The following is a 27,674-nucleotide window of genomic DNA, read 5'->3' on the forward strand; positions in this document are numbered from 1 at the left end:
GCTCTGCTGTTACGCTAGGAGCTGATTAATGCATGGTCATTGCTCAATGGTGTCTACACGCTTGATGGATTGATTTCCTGTGCTTTCTTGTAGCAGGAATGGCGTGCATGCATTTCAGCGTAACGTTTTTCCGAGCTGTGGACTTGTTTTATATAAAGGGGTAAGAAATGAGAAAGGACTGAAAATATGTAGGACGTGAAAGGGAGTGAGGATTAGTGGGTAGAGCACAGAGTAGGCAATTAGCAAACAGGTTCCCCGCTCCTAGTTTGGTTGGAGTAGTTGTGAGAACGGGGGCCAGTGAAGCATGGGCTGGTTGATCTAATTCTCTATGACTCTTCATGACTTCATCAGTCATTGGTGTTTGAAACTCTGCTCTGGAGCCTGTCTAAAGGAGTGCCCTGGGGTTGGCTTAACTGTTTCTATTCTATTTAGTTTGAAATCGACCAAATTTTTTCACTTTTTCCATCCGGTGGAAGTTTTTTTTTTTAGGTACCTACCCATGAAGATTTTTGCACAGCACGTTGCACAGTGGAAACACTTTAGTACAAGCAATAAACTACCCAAACTTACTGGTGTATATACAATGAAAAAAATGAAGTTCAAAACAAGAACAAAAGCATCATGGAATATTAAAAAAAAAAAAATCAAGGATTTAGAGGGGTCACAATCATGAAAAATAAGAGAATGAGCAAGCAAAAAGGCTGTGTAGCTATTTCAGAAAAAAAGTGTTTCATTTTTGCTGAAAAATTTCAGTCGCTTCCACACTACATGCCTCAGTTTCCCTAATTGCTACATGGGGTTAGCAACCAAGACCTATTTTTGCAAAGGTGTTGTCAAGTTTAATTTGTGAACCTTTGAAAAACGCTCTGAGTTTTTCAGATGAAAGGCACTGCAGATGCCAAACGTGGGTGTATACTCTGAGTCAGAGGCATAGACATGGACATATTGTGTGATCGGCTTGACGCAGTGCACTAGATAGGAGACAGTTGTCCTCTGCAGGAAATGTAGGGATAGCTGGTGCAAAAATCACAGATGATGCTTACACAAGTGTGAACTCATGCTATAGAAATCAGGAGCCACCCTCTGGGAGGTGCAAAGATAAAGCCTGCAATAAAGGGACATCCAGTCTGTACTTTACTTTGGCTTCTAAATAGCCTGAAATGGATGCATGCACACAAGTCTTCAAAATACGGTTGGGAACTGAAGCACAAATTGTCTAACAAACTACCCTTTAACTCCGGTAGTCCTCCTGTGACTCCCAGGCAGAATTAGCCAGCATTGGCAGTGGTTATAAGCACCAATAAGACCACGCGCACCTCAAGTTTCAGACAGGTGTGAACAGTATATTTCCCAGGAGAGGCCAGAAATGACAAGAGAGGGGTGGGCCCCATCTGCAAACAATTTTCTGGCATGAAAAAGACATGATGAGGTGTGATGAGGTGCAGAGAGATGATAGGGAAAAGAGCGGGCTTGGCCTTTGGCTACGGAGCAATGCTGCAGTCCCAGGACGCATGGCAGCAGAGGTGCATTTAGCTCTTGCTGGTCACATGTGGGCCAGCCATGGTTTCACAGGTATTTGCAAGCAGGATGTGCCCAAGGCGCTAATGCCAGGCATGTGGGATGCTGCAAGAGTGAGCTGAGGTTGAAAGGGGACCAGTGAAAGTAGCATTACACAGAAGTGACTGGCAACAGCAGGGAATGTTCCTTACGCACACGAGTGACATCCTTTCTTTCCTTCTGCAGACTTGAGGGATGTTCAGCCCAGACTACTGGCAAACAGATTTTTCTTCAAGAAATCCAGTTTGCACTTGGCTCCATTAGTCTGTATATGCGTATGTGCACATGACCTCCCTCTTTCTGTCTGACACAGAGCATTTAAGCTGAAGATTCTCCAAAATTAAGCAGCAAGGACAGATGCCACTCAAGCCAAAGCAGAACCTGCAGCTTTATGGAACACACCGACTGTCATGAGGACTGACAACAGCCCATCTGAGTCTGACCGGAGCAGCATTAGATGATAGACGTTACAATGTCTTACATCTCAAGTACGGCCATACTTCACTAGTACTGCAACAAATGGAGGAGCTAAAGCCATGGCTGGCATCAGGGTAGGTCAGGCAAAGCACAGCCGTAACCTGATTTTAAAAAGAGCTGCAAAATCCAGACCTGGATTTTTTCCTCCACTACTTAGGACACTTCCAACTGGGGTTTCGTTACAGATTTCTAATGAGAAATTATTACAGGCTAAAAATCACATTCTCCAGCAACATTGCATTCTGCGAAAATTAAATTAAGCACAAATCTTAGGCATGGTTAATTTACACCCTGGGCATTAATCTCAGAGCAATCTCACTGAAATTCAGAGCATAATCTATGCTGAATTGATATGATATGAGTGGAAGATCAACCTCCTTCTTTTGAAGTTGATGGAATTCACCAGTGCTTATAAAAAGCCTTTTTCTTCTGAAATCTTCTGTGATTCCAACAAGTTGAACATTTCCCAGGAATACAGCTAGTAGAGACATCTATTTTTAAAACTCTTTCTCAGTTCTTTTTTCTTGCAAGAAATATTTTGGCCATCTAGCTGTAAAATATTTCCTCTTCCAGGTATGTTACAGGTATGTCTCTCAGTTCAGTGGACGTTTACGGGAAGAGCTACGTAAGATACACCTGAACCCTTATCTCAGCGAGAACATGCAATGAAATAGGCAATGGGGGTTTTATTCTACTAGTCACATTAGTGGAGATTGCATGGCCTGTGGGAAAAACAGGACTAGACAATTTTTACTTCAGGTCAGCTGTGTTCTTCTGATACATGGCTGGGCTATTTCCAGGTCTAGATGGACAGACCCTGCACAAACCCGACATCAAAATCAAAATAAAGATAATAGGGTCTTTTAAACCCAGTATTATCCATACATTTCCCCTCCCTGTCCTACTGAATACAGTAAGCCCTCCGGGGAACCCAGTTTAAGAATGCTTTATTCTAGGCGTTCATTTTAATTACAACCACAATTATTTTTGTGCATGTGTATGACCCAGTTAACAAACCCATCTTTGGCATCTCATGGTCTCTCCGACCCTGCCCATCTCTGCAAGGAGGTAACCTCAGCTCCTGGCAACAATGAGCAAACTTATTTTTGAAACAAGCGGTCGAACTGGTTGCTACATCTTAATGAAAATGATTTTTTTTAAAAAAACATTTCTATGTATATAAACAGCCCTTCCTCCCAAACCTGGTTAGACAAGAATGTTCCTGGGTGTGGACTGCCTTGTATAATTAACTGCACAGCTGTAGCTTCTGATCCCTGGTAACGTCTGTTTCTTCTTTCTCCCTGCGTCTACCTAGCATAATCCAGGCGTTCTCCTCCTCCTTGCAGGAGCTCCAGGTGCGTCACTTGGGCAGAAACTTTACTGCATTCCACCGTCATTCCTTGCTGAGAGAACGACCGGGCAGACATACCCGCTTTGTAGAGGGCTGAGAGACAGGAACTGGAGGAAAGACTGAGCAGTGAAGCCAATTTGCCCTGTTTAGACGATGGAAACGGGGAGTGCAGCAAGGACAAATGGTACCACTGGGAAGCCAGAGGATGTGAAGAGTCCATCTGCCCCCAAAAAAGAAGAAGAAGTGAAGAAGACCACAAACCCTGGTGGAGGTGAGAAGGAAGCTATGAAGGGCACTGGTGCTTCTTTGGAAACAGGGCAAATCAAGAGCTCCCTCTTCTCTGGGAGTGACTGGAAGAGGCCCATCATTCAGTTTGTGGAGTCGTCCGATGAGAAGAGATCGACCTACTTCAGCATGGATTCGGCAGATTCAAAGAAGATGCAATATGCCAGTGGACAGATAGGAGACATGAGGAGACCACCCCTCTCCTTTGCAGAGAAAGGTGACCTCAGGAAGCCCCTCTTCTCCTTGGATTCCAAAAAGAGCTTCCTGCCTAGTGAAGGGGAAGGGAGGAAGTCGTTGTTCTCTGGGGGGCAGATGGGGGACCTGAAGAAAACTTCCCTCCCTCTGGTGGAGACAGGGGACCTGAGAAGATCCACCTTCAACAAGCTTGACAGAGCAGCTGGGTCACGGCCCAGGGTGAAGCTTGAGGATGTTCTGTGTGATTCCTGCATCGATAACAAGCAAAAAGCCGTGAAGTCCTGCTTGGTGTGCCAGGCTTCCTTTTGTGAGCTGCACCTCAAGCCCCACCTGGAGGGAGCAGCTTTCCGGGACCACCAGCTCCTGGACCCCATCAGGGACTTTGAAGCAAGAAAATGCCCTGTGCATGGGAAGACCATGGAGCTGTTCTGTCAGACAGACCAGATGTGCATCTGCTACCTCTGCATGTTCCAGGAGCACAAGAACCACAGCACAGTGACAGTGGAGATCGAGAAAGCGGGAAAAGAGGTAATGCTCTTTTTATTGCATGTTCCCATCAGTCTTTCCAATGGACCTCACTATTACACCACAGCTTTTGCTCTCCAGCCTACAGTTTCTCCCAAAATCATGTCTGCAATGTAATTCTGGCATGCAGGGGTCGTGGATGGGAAGTGTTTAGTGGAGAACTGATATTGCCTGGGTTCTACTGCAATGGGATTGTCGTTCTCCTAATGGCTGGTTACAGCAGCATAGCGCTGGTGTTGTGTAGCAGACCGGGTTGGGGGGGTGGAGAACCTGGTTTCCACCCCTGGTTGCACCACTGACTTTCGGCAGAAGCTGAATCAAAGCTCTACATGCCAAGTTTTCAAAAAAAAGTCTCAAGTTTTGACAGTGTTTGTGTAGTGTTATCCACAGCCAGAAAGGTGGGGCGTTGCTCAAGTTCAGGACCTCCAGAATACAGGTCGTCAGATCAGTGGCTGCTCAAGTTACTAGTGGCTGCTAGGTTACTATTGAAAATTGCCATCTCAGCTACTTAGAGTGAGATTATGGCTTTTTGTTTTTCTTTTCTTTTCTGTTACGGATATAATAGTGTCAAGCCCCACCTATGGAAAGAGTTTTTTGAAGGTTAGATGAAGAAAAAATCCTGGTGCAAACACAAAACATTATCATTTCCCCTGAAGTATCACTACAATAGGTTCAAAGGATGGATATGTAAGGAGATGAGGCTGGTATGTGAAACAGTCCTCACTCTAATGAAGTGTCTTCCACCTTTGTTTGCTTAAAGTCTCATGCTGTTTGCTTTCTGGGTGGATGTATGATTATTCCATTAGCTCTTAGCCAAGATCAGGGTCTCACCGTGTTCAGTGCTGTACCTCCCCATAGTAAGAGCATGTCCTGGCCTAGAGACCTTCTGATCTAAGCAGACAGGACAGGAGAGATTACAGAAAGGAGACCCACGAAACAGCAATGTAAAACAATTTGCCTAGAATCACACAGACAGTCCACGGCAGAAAGTGGAAGGGCACTAAGATCTGCTAAATCCTAGTCTTAGGCACAGCCCGAGCCAGCGCTCTGATGTGGTGAACAGGCAAATACAAGTACCCGCTGTTGGAAATTCTTGAATTACCCTTAACTTGGAAGGACAGTTTAACTCTTTCTAAGGTGCTAGGAAGATTTATCTCATAAGGCTGAAAGAACATCTTATCTAGAGCTTATGTCTTCCTGAGCAAATTTTTGGTCTTTTCTTGCAATGTCATCTCCAACTTGCAGCCTTGCTGAAACCAGACAAGGTTTCTTCCATGTCTCAGACAGTCGTTCTTAAAGAAATTCCTGCACGGCTTGCTAGCTTGCTGTTTGTTTCATAATTGCTTGTTCTTGTGTTTTTGATGTCAGCTCTGAACACGGCATATGCTTAGCTCTCATAAAGCTGTGTCTAGTGTCTGCCAGGTTGTCCAATTCCTCTTAGCTGTTTCTACCGAAAAGAGGTTAACAGTTGCTCCCTGAGGAACCAAAGCTGGCCAGAGCGTTCTTCCTGTAGTTGGATGGACCTTCAACACCTTGCTTTTAAAGAGCCAACCATAGCTGAGCAGAGAAGACTTTACCTAAGATTTAAATTACTTTTGATTTCTTTCTCAGAGTCCTTGTGCCACTCTTGTTAGCTCCATGCTTTAGTTCCTGTACTGTCTTGTGCTGTTTCTGCTGCTGCTAATCCTAAAGGATTTAGGGCTTTATCAAAATGAGTCATACACATGTGCAAGTTTCTCCTGACAACGAGTTTTGATCATGTTGTAACTTGAGTGAGTATTCACTCAGACAAAAACAATTAACAGGATAGCCGTTGCTTACAAATGTTTATTCCTAGCCCTGATTTATTCACCATTGGTGGGGCCTTAGCCAGAACCACAAAGAGGAATGAACATTTCCAAGTCCCTTCTGTGCACCACCTATTCTTTTCAAGTCTTGCAAATCAGCCAAGCCTGGAATATGACCACAAATTGGAAGAGTGGCAAAGCACGGCTGGTGCTGCTGGCCTTTGTGGAAAGAATAAGCAAAAACCCCACATCAGGTCAACCCCGTTCCTGCCCTGTTTTCACAGCCTGGCATCCAAGCAGCTCCAGGGTAGCTTTACTGCCTCCAAGTTTGCTAACTATGCCACCAGACTGGTGACCAGAATACAGCTGTATCCAGATAGACCCTTTCACAGAGTGTTGGTTGTCAAGGAACAATTGGTTTATCTGCAAGGATTTCCCAGTCCCTGGCTGTACTGTGACTCCAAACCTGGAGAGGATTCCAGCAGAACTGGGGGGGTTCTATGCTGTGATGCACTTAAGCCTGTCAATCTGGGTGCTCAGCAATTCGGTGGCACAAAACTGTCACATAATAAGGTGTAATATCCTTGTTTTAGGTACACCTATTCCTTTCGTATTGCAGAATTAATGCAGGTTACAGTCTCTTTCATGAGTTTATCTTTGCTATAGGCCTGTAGGGAAGAGAGGTGCTGTACTTCAGCATTGGGAAAGCAAGGGATAGTTTAAGATCCTTCTGTAGAATTAGGTAACTCTGCTTGCCCCACAACGCAGACAGAGACAGTACAGCTTAAGAGAAGAGGAATGCAAACAAGCCAGTATACAGACACCTACTGGTTAGAGCATTTAAGCAAGCAGTGGAAAGCCTGATATGTCTCTGTCTGTGGAAGAGAGGGAGAACACAGCAGCATCTTCCACTTTTCGGGAGCCTGGGGTGAGAGTCAGTCATCCCCCTTCCTGGTGTGCTGCTGAGCAGGCAAGAGTGAAAGGCACAGGAGGTCAGACAGAGACAACTTGGCAGGGAAGACAGAGGCATTTTTTCTGAATTTCCACACAGTGGTATTTGCGTATTTTACCCCGCAAACCTTTAATGCCTTACCCAGATCCACTTTGCATTAGTTTCCTGCTATAGATTTAAAGGAAAAGTAACACCCCCACCAGAATCAGTACAAGAAACAACCAAGAAAAAGTCTGTGAGGCTGGGTAATAAACACACACAGTTGAAAAGTGAGAATTGTCAACAGCACCTTGTACACTCCAATAAAACCCTCTGGCCAGCTTGATTTGTCAGCAGAACTAGAGACCCCTTTCAGACAGAATCCTTCATTGTGGAAGAGGATCCTTCATTCAAAACCTGTTTTACAGGCTTATTCTCAAAACGAGACAACTTCACGTATGCCTGCCAGTCACAGAGCTGTAAATAACCTGGCGTTACTATCCAGCGCCAGCCTTAGTACTCAGCATGTCAGGTCAGTTCTAGTGAAAAGCACTTTGAATTTTTTTTTTCTTTAATTTTTTACCTTTAAAGAAAAGTTCACATTGTACAGCAGGTTTAAAGAGGCAGCGGAGAACTGCCATGCGGAAACGGGAGCTGGGTGTTCCTCATTTCAACAAAGTGACTTTTAAAAGGGGAGACTTCACAGAGTCTGAACTAGCCGTTGAAGTCAACCGTGCACAGAGATGGATCCAGAGGGATTTCTATCTGAGCCCTCTCTGTATTGCTTTCACTGTCTGAACAGAAAGCAAACAAGAGTGTATCAATGTGCCAGTGGAAGGATTTTTGGCCTTTCCCACTGATGCAAGGTTAGGGCACGATGTGGCTGTGAGACCTTATATACACTAGTTGTGGTTGCTCTGCAGACACAGCTTAAAATAGATGCTCTTTCCACAGAGATGGTGTGGTTACCTGCAGGACATTCTTCCTAGCTGGAAGGCTGTGGAAGCTGACCTGCTGCAAATTATGATTTAGAGTAGGTTTGCCTCTTTGCCTGCATTCTGCATTAATGCCTCTACAGTGAGGGCAGAACCCAAGGAAAATCCACCAGTTTGCACGTAAGGAATTCTCTTCAAACTGTGCAAAGCAGAGCGCCTTTTCTGGCCTCAGCTCATGCAATGACTAGTGGCATATTTGCAGGATGCTGTCACAGTCTCCAGAGACTGTAGCCCACTGACACCCACCTCTGCTTAACAAAAGCTTAGATGGAAAAATGTCATGGCAAAACCAGCAGAAATAATGTCTCAATTTGCTGATTTCTCAGCCATGTCATTTCCAATACAGGTCCTGTACTGGGACAACTAGTTTAAAAACTTCTTCTCTATCTTCGTTATTGCATTTGGTTGTTGCTGTCAGGTAATTAGCATAGCTCTTCCAGGCTGGTGACACAGGGGTGTTCCTTGATTCAGGGACTGGGTTCCCAGAGCATTAAGACATGATTATGCTTGTATTGCTGCCTTGCAAAAATAAGTTGCATCATGATGCAAGACTCATAATCTTGCATCTCTAGGTCCTTTACAGCACACGGGCTAGGTTCAGCTGTGGATGTTTAGGTGTACACTCTGAACTTTCACTTAGGCCTCTTGACTGTCCTAATTAACTTAGACTCTAATAGGGGATCCTCTCTTAGCTCAAAGACTCTCAGTGCCAGCATTTCTCAACTTGCTATAGTCAAACTGAAGAGTCTAAACCTTATTTCCTAGACCTTCTTCACTGTTACTGTTATTTCTGCACTGCAGGGACTCCCCCCACAATGGGTGGAGCTGCTATATTATCTTTCACTAGGACCTTCTGAACCCCAAGTCTCACCTAATGGATTTGTTCTGGGTGGTCCATCACATAAGGGGATTGGGGATTGTTGACCGTGGAGAATCTGAGAAATATGAAGAAACCTAGGAGAGAAGTTTCTTCATAGGGAATGAAGCTGAGAAGTTGACTGTCCCTAGTACCTGTAACCACCCTACTATAAACGTAACACAGGATGTATGTGGGCAGCTAAAGCAATCTTCCAGCCAGGCCCAGACCAAACACGGCCTTAAAAACATCTTGGAATCACCTGTGCTGAACCCCTTATGTTGTGGTCCATCTCCAGAGCATCCCTACTGAATCCGTCTCCTTGTGCCCATGTCACCAGTTCTTGTACTATTCCATAGTCTCCCTGGACCTCTTTTTAACATTTTTTCTATGGTAAGACTAGTTTTAATGTTTGTACTATCATGCAATGAAACCCCTCCCTTCACCTCCCTTGCCTTTGCTGGTGTCTGTACTAGTGTTTCCTTTTGCCCTCAGTATGGGCGTTTTAACCCAAGCCGAACCTGGATGACTGTGGTATTTGCATTCTGGCTATTGAAACTATCTCTGTAATTTCCATCTGCAAATCATAATTGCCACTCTAAATTGTAGTGCGGGTCTGCTCTTAAATAGTTGTTACATCCCATCCCAGAGGCACCCAAACTACCTTTCTGGGTGAAGGGATATTATAACTGCAACAAGCTGTTAAGAGTTAGCTTTCACTTTTGAGCAAGTAATAGTTTGCAAAATTCCTTTGAGACCCATCTTAATTAAAAAGTACTATAAAACTATAATATTGTCATCACGACCTTCCAGCCATCACCTGAAATTTTTTCCTGTTACTTTTCTTTTCAAACCCCTTGCGTTTGGGTGTTTGGGAGTGTCTATGTGGCTTTGAAAGGTCTGCTCTTCTCAAAAAAATCCCTCTCTCTATGATTTCACTCACATTCTTGTCATAAGGACATCCTGATATTTAGGAATGAGGAGGGAAACAAGACCTCCCATTGCTCAGGAGATGTGCTTTTTTTACTTTGCTAACAATTAATGCCATCTGGATGTAGCTCTGTGGCTCAAGGAAACAACTTGCATTATAGTGTGATTTCTCACATTGGTTACTGCAGTGCGATGGATATCTGGATCTAAAATGTTTTAATCTCATTGCATTTCCCTGCTGTGCAAAGATGGTTGCACACCTTTATGTCTTGATGCAGAGGACATCTCACAGCGCACATGAGAATGGAAAAAAGCATGCATTCCTCCAAGTCACTGTCTTGAAAATGTGAAAACGATATGATCAAGCTCAAGCCTTTACTCTCTTGATCAGTAGTAGAGCGAATTTTCTCATCTTGATACCCTTCCATGTCTGCTCTGAACCCCTGTAGAATATGAGCTCATGACTGCATTCAGTTGACTACTGAAGGCTGTCAGGGTGTATGGATACTATTTAGAGGGCCAGTGCTCTCCTAACTCTCGACAAACAAGGACAGTGACAATGTGAGGATGCAGCTCTTCTGGTATTGAGATACCTTCGAGTACATTTGCCTTTTTTGTTCTCCCTTTCTTCTGTTTTATAAGGCAATAAAACGACTATCAAATTGTTTTCCCTCTATAAATAGAGATTTTTCTAAATTGGATGAGCTAGAGTCAATGGCTCTCAGATGCAGCTGTGCTTGATTCAAGTTCAAGAGGATGTTCAGACACGACAGTGACTGGCACCAAGACAAGAGCCCTGATGGGCTGATTTCCTTGGTCTGAGCTGGTTGACAGTTTGTTGCCTGCTCTTCGTCGTGTGATGCTGTTTTCTACTCCTTGAATGGAGAATTGAAAACTTTTAAACTCCCACCCCAAGGGCAACCATGATCACAAGAGAAGACCCAGGTTTTTACATTGTATTATGTTCTCGGATGCGCAGCAAAGCAGTGGGAACTACACCTTGTGTTTTACCAGCAGGGAGACCTCACTGTGCTAGTTGCTGTAGGAATGGATTTATCCATCCCTCATCTCCTCTGCCTCTAACTGTTGGCCTAAATGTAAGTGCTTTTGGGTAGTACAACCTTTTGCCAAAGGAACCCACATGAACAGCGGGTTTTCAGAACTTTTCTAACGTGACATAGCTCAGCTGTGGAATACAGGTAATTTCTGCCAACTGCGTAGTTCCTAAACAGCTCTGGGGATAAGTGTCCCATAGCCAGATTGCCTGTAGTTATAGTTGTGCTGTGACCAACCTGTACACACATGAAACACAGAAAGATCTTGAAACGCGTAAACAAAGCCTTTGTCATGATCTGTTGGGCAGGGACGTGGTGAATATGAATGACCAAGGGAGGGGTTGCCCAGAGTTAACGGCGCAAGGCATTACTAAACAGCCAGGTCCTGGTCTGATCCAGACATGTGGCATGCACGCCAACCGGCATGTTACACCGGTGCATGGCTGCCCAGCCCTCCACCGGCTCCAGTTCTATGAACTGCCTTGCATGCAATTGTCTGGTCTGAGCTTCTCTGGGAAGCCAGTGCAAAACGAAATGCAAATGAATCCCAGTGAAGTTGCTGATCTAAGCCAAGCATAGATGACTACACCTCCTCCCTCCTCCTTTTGTGTTTTTTATTTTTTCCAAGCATTCCCCAGCTTCATCATAACATGAAAGCTCTCAATTCAGAGCAAATTAATCCACAATCCTGTCTAAACAGAATTCCTGCCGGAGGCACCGTCCTCTTGTTGCAACACTCGTCAAACGTCATTCCGTAATTACATGAAAACTGTTATTGCTGCAGAGGCACACCCTGGGATGGGCCCTTCGCTGCATACACAGCTGAATTTTGAAACAGGCCTCTTCTCCCTCCAGCTAATGACTCTAATCTGATTAAAAGCGGCACCATGATGGTAGCCTAGTAGGTGGGTGCTTCTGCTGCTGTCTTTGCTGAGGGAGCTGAATCTCTTGACCCAGCCAGAAGCTCTGGGATCTAGTCTAGTGTCATCACATAATCTCCATTTCAAGCAGTGCCAGGAACCTGTACCTCCCAGCTATTATTGTTCAGGGCCAAATGCGTAAGCGGAAGCACAGTGCCTCTTTGAAGTAGGCCACCCTCAGCCCCAGTTCATGAGACTCCCCTCTTCTCACAGGCTGAGCTTTCACTGCAGAAAGAGCAACTGCAGCTGAAGATCATTGAGGTAGAAGATGAAATGGATAAGTGGCAGAAGGAGAGGGACCGTATCAAGGTGCGTATGGGATATTCTTTTAAGTTCATGTCTCTCTTTCTCCTGTACTTGTCACTTTCCTTTCTTTTCCACTTTCTTGCATCCCTCTCCTCCTTTCCTCTATTTCTCTGACATATCCAGCTCTTACTCACTCCATCTCTATCTCATCACTCTCGCCAAATCTTGGAAACAACAACTCCTACTGAAGTCATCTTGCAACATACCCCGCAAGAGATCAAGAAGAGGCAGCACAGCCTTGTTACAAAATGATCCAAGGCACCTCCCTGCTTTGGGTCCCTTACAGTTCTTCAATCACCAGTAGCCAGGCTGATTCGAAAACAAACGTGTGCTGCTTTTTTTCCTGCTAGACCACACACAAAAATAAACTCCAGAAGGGCTCTGGATTGCCCAAACAGAGATAAGGCAACAGGAACAGACGCAGTTACACCAACAAACATCTTATTTATAATGGAACAGCTTATTTCCATACTGATATAGGGCTCCTTTATAATTCTTTCACCACGCTAAGGGTTAGAATATAGTAACGGTGTTACTTTTTTTCATTTATACCCTAACTGAATAGAGCAGTGAAAACACTATTTGGAGACGCCCCAGAAAATTTGCATAATATTAATAGGCAAAGCCATTCTTCTCCCTTTTATGTGGTACACACACATTGGCTTGCCAGTTCTGCTTTTCATCTGCTCTATTATTATTATTATTACTATTATTATTATTATTGGAAATATGACCTAGAAATTTTAACTCTGAAAATAGTTACATTCACAGTCCTTCTGAAGAACATTTCAGAAGGACCTAGAGGTCAGATTTGTAAAAAGCGCTTCAGCACATTTCATCCTTTGAAATGGTGGGAATTTGGTCCTCAAATTCTTGAGGAGCCAGAACGATAATTTAGAAGGTTAAACAGTGTTTTTAAATATCACCTAAGAGTGCAGTTCATGAATTGAAATAAAAGATATGCTCTTATAATCAGGAAGACAGCATGCCCTGTAGATTACACACACATAATTATTGCAAGAACAAGTATTACTTCTCTTGGCATAACTTTTCTGGTGCTAAGACTTACATACCTAGAGTCTCCATAGTCACAGTCTAAATGCTGAGAATGCTTGGACACATCTCCCTCTGTATCCCTCTCTTAGGAAGTGACTCCCTGAGAAGTTTAATATTTTATTTCTCCTGCATCTTTCCTGCTGCCTCCTTTCTTTACCCCTTCCCTCCGCAGAACTACACCACCAATGAGAAAGCCACAGTGGAGCAGCATTTCAAAGAGCTGATCCGTGACCTGGAGAGGCAGAGGGATGAAGTGAAGGCTGCGCTGGACCAGAGGGAAAAGATTGCATCAGAGAATGTGAAAGAAATCGTGGATGAGCTGGAAGAGAGGGCAAAGCTTCTGCGGGAGGACAAGGAGAACAGGGAGCAGATCCACCAGATCAGTGACTCTGTGCTCTTCCTGCAGGTAACTGAGATTTCATTTTCCTTTCCTTTTACTCCCATGAGGACAGGATTTGTCCCAAAGACAAATCCCAAGTTGGTGTAAGATGCATTAATCTTCTCCAGTTCAATGCACATGTATGGCAAGAACCAGCCCTGACATTTGAAGCAGTCTCTGCTCTGGTAGGTGAAGAATGAACATAGGCATGCCAACACCTGATTTTTTGTTGATGGCTACAGCTCACAGGCAGAACATTTGACTGCCCCTCCATCTTCACTGTTCTCCTTTGCACTTCATACTATTTGGAGCTAACATTAGCCAGTTCCCTAGGATCTACCCTCTGTCTCACGTTCCTCAGTAACCTCTCCTCCCTTCTTTTTGACAGGAGTTTGGGGCTTTGATGCGGAATTATGTCCCCCCTCCATCTCTCCCAACATACAGTGTGCTGCTTGAAGGGGAGACCATGAGCCCATCTATGGGACTGCTCAGAGATGACCTCCTAAACGTCTGCATGAGGCATGTGGAGAAGATCTGCAAGGCCGACCTTGGCCGCAACTTCATAGAGAGGAACCACATGGAGAATGGTAGAGTATCTGAGATCCGCCCCTTCCTTCCCTCCCTCCCTGGGCAAAGCCTAGCTCAGAGTCAGAGGAGATGAAGTGTGATGAGTGTGCTCTCTCAGAGGAGAAAGTAACCAAGGACCTAAGGAAAGTGGGAGAAACACTACCTGTAGCTGAAACTCATTCTGGAATATCAGAGCTATCCTACCAGACCTATGTGGGGATGAAACCAGTTGAACTGCCAGGGATTTAAAGTATCTCATGTGTAGGGGACCCAGGGGTCCAAACTAGCCCTGCTTCCCTGAGTGCTATTTCACATTATGGCTTCGCAGTGTTTAATCAGTTCAGCCACATCCCGTGTGGGACTTCAGAGCAACACTTCTTTTAGAGGTCGAGAACAGTGACCCTTCCCTCCAGCAAGAGGCCAGCAGGGACACTCTGCCTTGTGCCAGGCTCCAACAAGCCCCTGCAAGCTTAGCACGACAGTTTCTACGTGGAAGACTGCACAGATACACTAATGCAACTCAGTGGCTCACTAGGTAAATTGAGAAGGCAGTAGCAGAAATGTGAATGTAGCCATCCCAGTATGGCAATTTTGAAATCCTGTCATTAGCCTATTTGTACAGCTTGGTCAGCACATTTGCTGTGCTGGTATGACATACCATTTTACAACAGCCCGTTTCAGCCACTGCTTGCCTGGCTGGAACATGAAATACCCTGCAAGCACCTGTCACTGAAAATCTAGTAACAGATTTTCCAAGTAAAAAGGTCTCCATTTTGGTGTTCAGGTTAAGCTATGACTTGAACCAGCATAACCCTCTCTGATCATACTTCTCTGCATGTTCCACTAGGGAGAGGTTTGTTTCCCACCTACCCTGAGCCAGGGCGTTCAAGGGACATGCAGTGCCAAATGGTCCCCACGCTTCAGTGATGTTTAAGGATAGGTGATCTTTCTTATGTGAATAGAGAGGTCATGGTCAATACTGCAGCGCTGCGAGGAATCTGCTAAGTTTTAGAATCCACTTACTTTCTGCATCTCCCAATTAGTTCTGCAGAAAGGACTTGTCTTGCATCAAGCTCACACTAAGATTAGGAGGACAGGGCACTAGAATAGGACTCCACAACTGAGGTTCACTTCCCAGCTCTCCCACAAACAGCCTTTGTAACCCTGGGCAAGTTACTTAATCCCATGAAATGACCTCTTGCACTAAGAATAATAGGGATTGGAATTAATTGTTATCCCACCAGACTGCTATAAGGATATAATCTATTAATAATTGTGGAACCCCAGATACCAGAACAATAAAAGTCAAGAAGTTGGATAGGTAACCTGAAGATAAATCGCACCCTGCTGTCCAGGAGGACGTGTGACTTGAAAAGATGAAGGAATAATCTCAAGTCCAGTTCATACAACACAAGCAGCTGAGGAACTCTGCTGCAAATCTGCAAGATCACTGTTATTTCATTCAAATTCACAGTATTCGCTAGACATTCCTTCCATATTAATACACCACCTTTTTTTCCTGGGCAACAGCCATGCAAATCACTCCAACTTCCTTCCAGAAAAGACAGATCCACATTACGAGATGATACAATAGAGGAGGGGAAGAAACAACCAAAAAACTCCCCAAACCCCAAAACCTAAAACCCAGACAAAAAGCAGCCTGTTGAAAAGATGCATAGAGGTCAGAACAACATGGGTTCAGTTATTGGTCAACACGCTAATGTTTTTCAGAGCCTGGGTTTTGTGAATCAGCCTGTCTGGCATTCACAATCCAGAGCAGTAAGAATGAAGGTGACACGGGACCAGAGTACATTTAGATCTGTAATGAGAATCACTAGTATTCATCAAGTGACAGCCTGCTGCCTTCCTATGTTATGGAGAGAAAGAGTAAGTCCCTGGCCCCAAGGAGCCTGCACTGCAAACAGTTCATTAATGTTTATCTAGCACCATCATTCTCCATTAGACATGAATTAGACAGACTGGATACTTCTGGTCCAGAGAACCAACCTCTCAGAAAAGTCAGGAATCACATTCAAAGTGCTCACGATGCATAGCAAGAGCCAGATTTTTAAACTCTTCCCTACCCTTAAAGTAGTACCAGAAATTGAACATTACTTGTCTTCCAACATTTAACACTGCAATGTACCTGGTCAAATTCTCAACACTCCATGTGCTAAGATCTGCTGAGAAATTTGGCTATAACTTAATACAAATAGATGACAGGCAGCTCAGATCCAAAAATCACTTTTGTACATTTTTCTCTCTTCTCCTTTGCCCACCCGGAGATTTGCAGAATTTCCAAACTCTGGATGGCATAATGCAAAAGGGGTTTTGGATGCCTGACTACTCACAGCACTTCTGAAAACTAGATGAGTAGCATAAAAGCACTTTGCATTCAAGTTACCATTACTTAGGAAGTTACCTTCCATCTGCTGAGCTGTTTTTTGCCAACCTGAAGCAAATACAATTTACTTGGCCATTTGTGCAACCCAACAAGAGTATGCCTATGTTCAGTTCTAGTAGCTCTGGATAAAGACTGACTACTTCTTGATCACTTTTAATTAGGGTCCCCTCCATGTTACTGATGCCAGAAGTTCTCAATGGTACTTGAAATCCGTGGGATTCAAGTGCCAAAACATTTCTGAGCCGGGCAACAATTAACTACTGCCATAAACCTGGGCACTTTCAGAAACTTTACCAGGGATTTAATGGACACAGCTTGGAGTCTGCCTAACGAGAAGAACAGTGGTATCCACTCAGTTGGGAAATGTTATTTAAGGTGAGTCTCAGAAACTTCAGAGCTCTCCGTTTTTCAAACCACAGTTACACTTGAAAGAGGACAGCACTCTGCATCTAGTGACTGCAAGGAAATAACTCCACAATTACTTAATGGATTTAATTAACTCAGACTCCCCCTGAGTCATTGCAACAAATTCATTTGCAACCGGCTTGATCTTCTAGTGTAAAAAACTTCCCAGGAAGAAATATTATATTAATGGAATGAAACCTGCTTAATAGCAGACTCCAAAGGGAATCCACTTTCTTTTAGTTGTCATAATAGGCACCTACTTAGTAGTGTGGCAAGGAGGCAAATAATCAGAGCGCATCCAGGGAGTTTAAATAACACAGAAATAAATTGGAAAAATAACATGAAAGCTTGTTCAGTGACTTAAGAATCAAAGAATGGAACTATTTAAACATGGGAACCACATTTACCCCCTTTCAGAGAACAATAGGTTTATATAACACTGGAGGCCTTAAAAAAAGTATTTTTATGAACAACTGTACTGATAGAGCATCATTTCATGTGGATCAGTGTTGGAAAACCAAAACCAGGCTGCGTAATACCTGGCAAAAGGGTAGGTTTCATCCACTTTGCATGAAGCCTGAACCAAACGCCCTTGTCCAAGAGCCCAGGAAGTTAGAGCTGTTTGCAACTCAGGTTTAGCATCTTTCTTTAAAAATTGAACAAACCAACACATTGAGCCCTCCCAACACTGACTTTCTTGAGTTTTATAATACTTGCAGTTCAAGATCTGTTGGTTGAAAGCCAGCTCTGCGTGCAGGTTAAACACACAAAAGAAGCCAAACCCAAACCACTGCTTTTGAAGTGGGATACATTTTTAGCCACAGAGCAGTATTTTGGTAGGAAGATGCCTGAACCCTCAAGTCTCCCTATGGATTTTCAGGAGATAGCATATCCACTATGCTATCATGGCCCAATGCTTCAGCTGTGCTACACCTCTTGAGGGAGCTTTCTCTTTTATCCCAGGCTGAACCTCTGGGCAGCTACAGCACTGCTTTACGTCCCAGCTAGAGAGTCCTGCAGAGGAATTACAAAAATAGAGGAACTTGTTTCCAAAGGGCAGAACCATCTCTCCTGCAGCACTTGAGGAAGCAATTCCAGTCTGTTATCCCCTTCCCCCTCCTCCCGTCCCTCTCAAGGCCACTAAACTGCCTCCTCCAGCTCACGTCCTGCTCTGCTTCTCCAGGTGACCACCGGTACATGATGAACAACTATGAGTGGAACCAGCCTGACAACTTGAAGAGATTTTCCATGTTCCTGTCTCCTAAAGGTATGGCACCCTAATGGTGGTCAGGTTTCCTCCAAACACAGCATAGGAAAGGAACTTCATTAATGATTATCCCAAAATTTGCTTTCCCTCATATTTTCTGCTGTCCCCCGTACAAGATTGGTCCCTCTGCATTAGTTTATGCCAGGTCTTCTCTGCAGCCTACAGTGCTTTGAGAATTTTTTGCCTTATCATCTCAAACAAGCAGCAAAGGTTCTCAACTCATGGAGGAGAGCTGGAGCAGCTGAACTCTTTCAAGAGTTTGTGAATATAGGGGAGTTTCAACATGTGTTACCGGGTTGAAGTAAGTGTTATGCTCCACTAGAAGCTTACCCCACTGTGCTATCGAGTGTGAAAGCTACGCTAGGCTTGCTCTGCATTAGGATTTTACTTTCACCAGAAAACATACTTTTTCCCTACAGGGAAAGGATAGAAGTGAGGAATGTGTCCTAAAAAAGCAGGAGTCTGGGGTTCTTTTCTGAGCTCTGACACTGACAACAAGAGCCCTGGTGATTTGCTTATATCCCAATTGTTACATGAACACTACAGGATGAGTCTTTGGAGTGGATGACCGTTTTCAACACATGCCATTGTAAAATGGCAGTTGTCTATTTCTAAATTAGTGTCAGGACCTCCAGAGTGAGAAGCAGAGAGTGCTAAAAGCCTAGGCAAAGCAATGCCTGTAGAAACAAAAGAACAGGAATGGTAGCACAAAATAAGTAACCAAATTTCCTCTGGTCCCTAGAGAGCAAGATGCTGCCTGGGTTTGCCAGGTGTTTACAGCTGCTGTTCTGCAAAGCCAGATGGCAGGCAGGGCGAAGGGATATGCCAGCAATTAGCAGTAGCACTCCCCTGAAGGCGTATTTGAAATGCGCTCCGTCCTTGGGGTTTCGTGGGGCTAACCCAGATCCCAACACTGGGCCCTTTGTCTGGATTTCCACTTTGTCCTTCTCCTCTGTTACCAGCCCACGCCTGGCAGCTCGCTGGCAGCCCTGCCTGGCACCGTGGGAGTGAGGACGCCATTGGAGCAGATACCAGGCACTGAGACGACGTTCCCAGTTCAGCAGCAGAAAGCCTTTAGCAGGACTGTTTCCTGCAGGCCTCCCAAAGTTAGGGGGCAGCCTCTTCATCAGAGGCTGCAGAGGGGCATTTTGCCAGTGGTGGGTTTGTTTTGCACGGAACCTGTCTCCAAACACCGCCTGGATGGTTAAAGCTGCTGTTCTGCCACAGCTGCTTCAGGGCTTTACAGGCCCTGTGCTGTCAGGGAAACACATGTTCTGCTAAGCGGAGCTGCTGATGCTGGGGGGAGACCACAGTCTCAGCCCTGCATCCAAAACTGTTTTCAACATGAAGGGATGATGGAAAGTTAGTTCTAGAATTGCATGGGCTGAACCCATTTCTACCCAAAACATGGGGCTTCAGGTTCGGGTGGAAATGGCCCAACATGCATTTGAAGGCGGGGGGGGGGGGCGAGGCTGCGATGGGAGGAACACAGCAGACTGCCATTCTGCCATCACCGCTCCCATGCGTGTCTAGGACAGGGCTGAAACCTGGCGTGGCAAAAGGAAGGGAAAAGCCATTTGCGGCAGTACCATAGCATGGCATAGCCTGGCTGCTCACTGCTTTGGACCATAGTGCCTGGACTTCCCTCTGCTCCTCTCTGGAGGATCAGCTGCTGAGACCTGGGAGCGGGGGCTCCCCAGCTCACAGCTGGGATCCAGCATTCCAACCTCCTGAAGTATGTGCCAACAGACAGCAGGGATCAACAGGGACTGCCAGATACAGGGTTTCTTATTTAGTGCTGTTCATTGGAGCCAGAGGGGACACTTGCTGGATGCAGTCAGCTACAGAGTAGTGTGAGGGCTGTACAGTGGTTTGCAGTTCAGTAGCCTGTTCCTTCCTGCAATGGACTTTTGAATATACAAATACTGAGGGAGCGTTTGTTCCGCCTACACATCTACATTTTCCTGAAAGCACAGACATGTTGCCTTCCAAAACTACTCATTCTGTATTTTCAACCAACAAAGTTATTTTGTCCAAAAAAACGAAGCACATGATTGCACACACAGTCTCTGCTGAAACGGGGATTGAACAGCACTGGATTCTCCACCAGGGTGAGGGCTCAAGCATCATCCCTTATGGGAACACTTTGATAGAAAAGAACCAGCTGCTGAAACCACACTGATGGGGACTTTGGGAACAGAATGAATCAGCAGGCAAAACGGGAGACATGACCCACTTAGCTTGCATGCTGGCTAGCAAAGGATTATCCGATGAATAATGCAATATACCCATAATCATTTAACTCTCTAGAGTTTTCTATGCTCTATCAACGTGTCATGTAGAAGTCTAGCACTGCCTCTGATTGCATCTTTTCTAAGGAATTCCATAAAATGGGAGGAAAAAAAAGAGGACCACCCTTTACATTGCATAATATGCACAGAATCCTTGAATATCTTATGATAGTTTTGTAACACACCCTTTTTCTTGCTAGGTTGGATCACTGCAAATTCTGCCTGAGGCCACAGCGGCAAGTCTGCTGCATTGAGGAATGCTACCGAAATAATGCTCTGTGCTAATTGCAGTGGCCCATACTAAGAAACTACTTGGATTTGAGCTGAATCTATAGGTTTTTAAGCCCTGCTTAAATTCAAGGAGACTTCCACTGCTCTTGTCATTAAAGACAGTATCACAGAGCATCTGCCTGCAGGGATGACATAATGAGGCAGAGGGGAGACATAAAAGGTTTCAAATGCTGCCTAAAAGACAGAAGAACAATCTGTTCAACTGCTCGACACTCCTTTCTGTCCGCTTCCACTGAGCTTTCTTCTCCTGATGTTGCAAACAGTTTGGCCAAAGCCAGGAGGAGGTTGGAAAGATCATCTTGTGCCTTTGGAAGTCTTTAAATGAGGAGTAGAAGGGACACAGCACAAAGGGAGGGAGAGATAACTGCTTAAATAGAAACACTGCTTAAATAGAAAACTCAGTCCACAGGATGGCAGCATAACAGCTCAAAGTATTCATCTCTTTTTTGCTCTTCTGGGAGTCCAATGTCTCACAAAAGGGGTACAACAGCACTAGTCTGCATCACAGCATGATGTCCTAGTGAAACCCTGGAGCACATGCCTGTCACAGTGGCTGAGACAGTGTGTGCTTGAGCAAGAAACGTTACTCTACTTGTGTCTCTTGAGCTCTAAATCCAAGCCTCTGCCTGCAGGTCTCTTTGCAGAATAGTCATGTTGAGTAGACAAACCTGAGTTGGCAATTTAATGCAGGTAAAGACAGCTCTGTGGCAGTGACAGAGCTTTGTTCTCTAAATGAGAAGTCTATTCACCATTCCCTAGAACCCAGAGAAAAAAGACCAGGCTCTCCTCTACTCCCTGGACCCAGATTTCTGGTTTGGTGCTGCTTCCAAATTGGTGGGGACTGTTTCATAGAGCAATGCCAGGCACAGGCCTTTGAGCCAGCTCATCAGGAGCCAACTGCTGAACTGGATGCTCTTGTTTTACAGCCAGTTTCAACCCACGATCATGGGAATTTTCCTCCTTCCAAGCAACTGAGGAAACACTTGGTACGGGTAATTCCGACTTCAGTTTGAAAGGATCTAACCCCCCGTGCCACAGCTTTCTAGCTGGCTAACCAACCTTTTCTGCTTCCCCTCTCAGCTGTCCTCTCACCTGTCAATCACTGTCTCACAGAACCATCTCTTAGCTGGGTTATCAGCATCGTCTGCATACACCCAAACCCAGGGTCTCACTGCTCTAGGCATATAGGAGGGAAAGGCATCCCTGGTCCTCATTGTTCAGACAGTGAAAGAAGACAACGGAAAACATAGGTGCCCATTTGTAAAGATCCTGAGATACCTAACCAACTGCAATCGATGGGAGTGCCAACGTCATCCAAGGCAATCTGTGGAGGTTGTGGCAGAACCAGGAGAGGACTCTGAATACCCTCAGCCACTCTCAGAAGTACAAGGCTGCTCTTCTCTATTGCATATACACCTTTTACTTAGCTCCTAAGTTCTCAAAGACAGAGCCCGCCCCATGTTCACTGTCTGTATAGCGTCCAGCACAATGGGGAGGGGGTGCTTTGAGCTAGTGTACTGAGAACCAGCAGCAGTGAGTCATGCCTTCTCTTCCCAGATCCCCACCTTCCTTTTTCTCGCCTATATTTTCTTACTTTGCTTTGTTCATGCTCAGAGGGGTCCTGCCTTTCATTCAGAGGCAACCTACAAGCATCCACGGCCACTCTACCTGGGGGAGCTCTGGTGACTCACAGCCACACCTAAGTCGTTCCTGCTTTTCATGCCACAGGCAGGGCTGTGTCCCTCTCATCTTCTCTGCTCTCAGATTCATTCTGGCAGCCAGGGCCTGACCCCACAGAGGCCAGGAGGGAAAGCCTTGCTTTAATTTCAATGGGCTTTGAATAAAGCCTCAACTGCTTGGAGGCCAGGGAGCTTCGGCAGCTATGTAGTTTTGCCTCGTTACTCCAGCCTCTGGAGATGCAGTTCACTTGCGAGGAAGCCACTGCTCTTCCATCACACCTGCACTCTGGCTCTCTCAAGAGAAAGGTGCTTCCCTGCCTGCCTGGAGCATTGAGATCTCTTCACACTCGCACGCTGTGTACACTGGGACCCCACAACTGACTGCTCTCATCTGCCTTCTCTTACTAAGAGAAGAGGAACAAAGCTATTAGTTCCCATTTTCCCCCAAGCTGGTTGAATGTAGTTTTACAGGGTGTGTTTTGAAATGCTTAGAATTCCCCACTGCAGCACACAACACCATGGAATAACGCAACCTCTTCTATCTTCCAGTAGGCAATGGTACTAAGCTGCCTTTTCAGTTCTCCTCGGTGGGACAGAATCCGCCCGGTGACTTCAGCAAACAGTCTGACGGGAGCCTCTTCACTAAGACCGGTACTAGACATTTAGTTTTTTCCCCTTCCCCTTTTTTAGGTGATAAGACATTTAATCCTGTTCTTGCTTCTTGCTAGAAGGCCTGGAGCAGTCCTACACCTGGCCCACATCTCCTGCTCTGACTGTCAATCTCTTAGATAAACGCACATGTTTACATGAACAACTTACTCTGCTGAACCAGGGCAACAGGAGTTTATAGGTGATAAGACATTTAATCCTGTTCTTGCTCTCCCAAAGAAGGCCTGGAGCAGTCCTACACCTGGCCCACATCTCCTGCCCTGACTGTCAATCTCTTAGATAAACGCACATGTTTACATGAACAACTTACTCTGCTGAACCAGGGCAACAGGAGTTTATTACAGAGTGTTAAAAAGTATTAAAAAGTTATATCTAGTGAATAGTTGAAAGGGTTTTAAATTTTGTTTGTAATGGGTAGAGATGAGAATTTTATATTTTTAGAGGTGTAGGGACCAGGGAGAAAAAGATACTAGGAAATTATGTTCATGGCCATTTACCCCTCTAGCTTCATCAGTGTTTTAAAACAGCTATTGTCCTGAAAGAATAATAGCCACTGAGCACAACCTTTAAAAAAACATATGCAGTAGGTGCCTGTCCTCCTCCATCTGAACCAGAATCCCCCATTCACAATCCTCTTTTCACTACCCACTAGTTCAAGGGCACCAGAGGTAGAATCCAAGAGCATCAGCACCTGCCAAGCAGAGTCAGGTCCGATTAATTTACGAATGGGAGATGGCAGGGAAAGGCCATTGCCTGATAGCACTGAAACTGGTTGTGATTCACAGCAGGGCTGGTATTATTTTTGAATCAGAACAGAGCTGGTGTGGTAGAAGGGGGTTAGGGCTTATCACACTGCCAGAGGTACTGTCATTAATTTCTGACATGAAACGCAGGCCTCAGCTCTTTGCACTAATTAAACAGCCTATAGTGTTCTTTGCAAGAGTCAGAATGCTTAGTTTGGGACTTGGCCTAAACTTAATTGGACTGATTGCAATCCACGTCTCTGCATTCCTCAGATATTTTAATTAGACAGACCTTCTTTACTCCCTTTTCCTAACTGATTGGGTGGTGGAATAGGCATCTGTCTGATGGCTGTTGTGTCCCACCCCAGAAATGGCTGCATTTCAATGTTAAGCAATGCAATACTAATTATGTGGCACTTCCAGTCCAGCTACTCATCTTGATGCTCGCAAGGGGAGACGGGGATGGTGGCAGGGACTGATCTATAACAGGCTGTTTTATGTTGTCACAGCTTATCCTTCAATAGTGAGACATCAGTCTGCAAAGGTGACGCCACAGACATGGAAATCCTCTAAGCAGTCTGTATTGGTAAGAAATATACCTTTGGTGTGAAAGCATGTGCACAGCTTCAGCAAGAGAACTATCTGTTCTAGGGATACCTGAGACTTCAGAGACTAGGGCTTGGGTCCTTTGGAGATGGGAAAGTAAAAGCTTCAAGTCAATAGCTTCTATTATTTTTTTCTGTGGTTAACTGCATCCACAGAGGGATACAGTTAAGATACTAGGAAGTATCTTAACCCCCCCGCCTCCACATTTCTGGGTTGTAGGAATAATCAATAATTCAAAATGACATTTTGAAAAGATTTTGCCCTGGTCTAAAATTTGATCCAGGCTTCTAGAAGCTATACAAACACTATAGCACACATGCTGCTATCTGTAGTACTTTTCCTCCCTGCAGGGTTATCATACACTCTTAGCAGTCTGTGACATCTAGAAAGTACAGATCGTGTAAATGACACCAGAGACAACCATTTAAAAGTACCTTGCTAATTACATCCTACAGTGGGCAGATGCAATATCAAAGATGAGGGGTCAGACTACGATCAAAAAATCACTAGAACATCTGTAAGTCACTCATTTTGCACTGTTAGCACAAAACAGGTAACAGTGCATTGTAAGGGGCAGAGGACTGATATTTTAGGTCTTGTAATCTTAAATATACAACGTTAACAGTTAATGCATAACCACAGAAACACTAAGTTCATCTGTTTTTCTTAACATCCATTCACACAGTGCTGCATTAAGATCTTGCATGATGTGAATTCAGATCATCAAGTTTTTGCCCCATCTCTGCAGATGAAATCTATTTTTTTAATTCTGATTGTACCTTTGTGAAAGATTATTTACTGTTCCCAGGAAATAAGACTTGTAAGAAGGAGAGGGTCAAGAATCGAGGGCATTCCCACACTGAAGGAAGCAAACAGAGGAAATACACAACTGTTAGAAAGTGGCTGCCGTAAGGACTGCAGCTGTATGTCTCTGCTAAATTTTCAAGGCCCCACCAGGAGATGAATGCCAGTGAAAGGGATATTCCTTGGTAGACTGTACCACTTTCAGAAAATCCAGCCTTGAGTCTCTGAATGTGCTACAGCAAAATATATCTCCTAGGAACAGCAAGGTTTTGCAATATCTTCTGTCTTGTATTTGATCACCACCTTTCTAAAAGATCATTTACTTCATCACGTGTGTGCTCAGATGGAGACTCTTCCCAGTGATTTTAGATACCAACCTATCCTCCCTAATGGTGGTGTTATAGTGGGGAAGTCTGGTCAGGAAAGTGAAGTCTCTGTTAGCACTGGGCACTGGTGGATGTGAGGACGGTCATCTTAGCAATAAGCACCCCACTGCACGACAGTCAGTGTGCTGTGCTCCACGAACACAACCCATGCTTTCCTTAATCCCCATAGAGAAAGCCTGGGTAACTTCTCCCACATGAAGCCACCAGCCTTTTTCTGTCTCCCTTTCTCTCTCATGCATACACTTGTAGTGGCTATTTTATTTTTATAGCCTATATTCACCAGATAGCCCTGAACCTAACAACTGAGTTGATAATATAAGCATTAAAAAGTCCCAAAATAGAAATACATGCTCTGGACTGCAGTAGCTCTGCAGAAGCTTTTATGGTCTATTGGGCCAATAATCTAGCTTTTAAAATAGTCTTAAATATGTATTTAAGTAATACACATTCTAAAAGCTCTGTAAATATGAATTGTCACAAAGGACTCTACTTTTAAGGAGGAATGTCTTTTTAACCCACAGGGAGTTCTTTAAAATGAAGCCCCCTTCTTCCATCTCTTAATTATATTGGAAGTTAAAGCCATAAAATGAAAAGAAGTTCAACAAAAGGGAACATTGAGCAGGAGGTATTGGGAGTCAGCACTGAGCAGCAAGATGGGTTGGGTTTGCTCTGCCCATGCTCCCAGCCTCCTGCCATGCCTGATATTAATCAGTGCGCCGCACAAAAATGTACCAGCATGTTCCTGTGAGGTCTCTCCCACCTTCTGCAACTGAGATCTGGGCAGTGGATCAAACCTAAGACAGATCAGACATTACAAAACCACAGTTGTTCCTGATTCCTTGGTCACTGCTTCATTGGTGTAAGCATATTCTTATCCAGGCTAAAGATTTTGCCTTAAACAGTGCAACCAGCTATCACAGTCAATAAATTGGCTTTTGTGTTTTGCAATGATTCCAAGCCAACACTAGGCTGCACGACAACTTTGCCACGTGTTTCTTATTTGTAATGGTGCAGATAAGAGTGAAATTCCAAGGGTAGGTCCCGATGAGAAGAGATACAATTAGGGACTGCAGTAAACAGAGACAGGAAAATGGCAATTCCTTTAGGTTCTGCCCCATCTCTCCACTCATGCTTCTGTTTACATTAGTAAACAGAACATTTAGTACTGGGCCTTGCAACATGTGGAGGCGCAAATAAACAATACACCATTGTGCGAGAATTTCCATGTACAAGAGTTTTGGCTTGCCAGCCAGAGAGCACAAATAAATACCATGCAACTTAGTTGATCACTCGCATAATCGTGCATGGCTTTAAGTGTGAAAACTCCCATGAGTTCTCAGGTTAGTGAGCAATTAAAAGACACTGACAGAAGCATAAAAATAAAGGTGACGTTCCTCTTCTCCCGGAAACCTCTCATCAAACCATGAGTCACAGTCTGAGATTTTATATGATGCACAGACTCATTTGGCTCAGGAATGAAGTCCATGCAAAGCATGTGCGTAAATCAAAAAGCAACACCATTTGCATTTGATCACTCCAGCACTTCCAGTAGTGAAAAGAGGCAGTGTTGCTCTGCAAGAGGAAAGACTGAAGGTGTTAAGATAGGAGTATATTAAGGTTGGGCTACCTAGAAGGGTGAAGTATAGGCAGTCAGAAAAAGAAGGTAGGTCAAACTCACATGCCCCAAATTCTCCATTGCAGTCACATTACCGCCCCTTTTACGTCAACAAAGGCAATGGAGCCACTTCCAACGAGGCACCATGATTCCTGAAGATTTAGGGAAGAGCTGGCAGCACTTGGAGTGAAGACTCAGCTGCGGATTTTCATGGATGTACCTGCTACTGTATTAACCTTACTGCTCTAATCTCTGCCAGGGAGAGGGAAGGTGCAGAAGGGAATAGCCTTTACTAGAGGAAACAAGGACTTTTTCCAAATCACCTAATCACCTTGAAAGCTC

The 27,674-nt window shown here is 44.6% G+C and overlaps 1 protein-coding gene across 1 annotated transcript; it reads left to right on the plus strand.

Moving 5' to 3' along the window:
• The first annotated feature begins 3,538 nt into the window (after positions 1 to 3,538).
• Positions 3,539 to 27,481, plus strand: TRIM29 (tripartite motif containing 29). Its single transcript, XM_019474030.1, is given in 12 exon segments — positions 3,539 to 3,887; positions 3,948 to 4,393; positions 12,078 to 12,173; positions 13,399 to 13,632; positions 13,994 to 14,192; positions 18,165 to 18,248; positions 18,384 to 18,412; positions 18,914 to 18,950; positions 20,982 to 20,999; positions 21,757 to 21,847; positions 24,432 to 24,507; positions 27,419 to 27,481. Coding segments are annotated over 12 exon segments (1,722 nt in total).
• Positions 27,482 to 27,674: the final 193 nt, after the last annotated feature.

Source organism: Aptenodytes forsteri, unplaced genomic scaffold (genome assembly GCF_000699145.1).
Source record: "Aptenodytes forsteri isolate BGI_AS27 unplaced genomic scaffold, ASM69914v1 Scaffold760, whole genome shotgun sequence".
Classification (NCBI taxonomy): Eukaryota; Metazoa; Chordata; class Aves; order Sphenisciformes; family Spheniscidae; genus Aptenodytes; species Aptenodytes forsteri.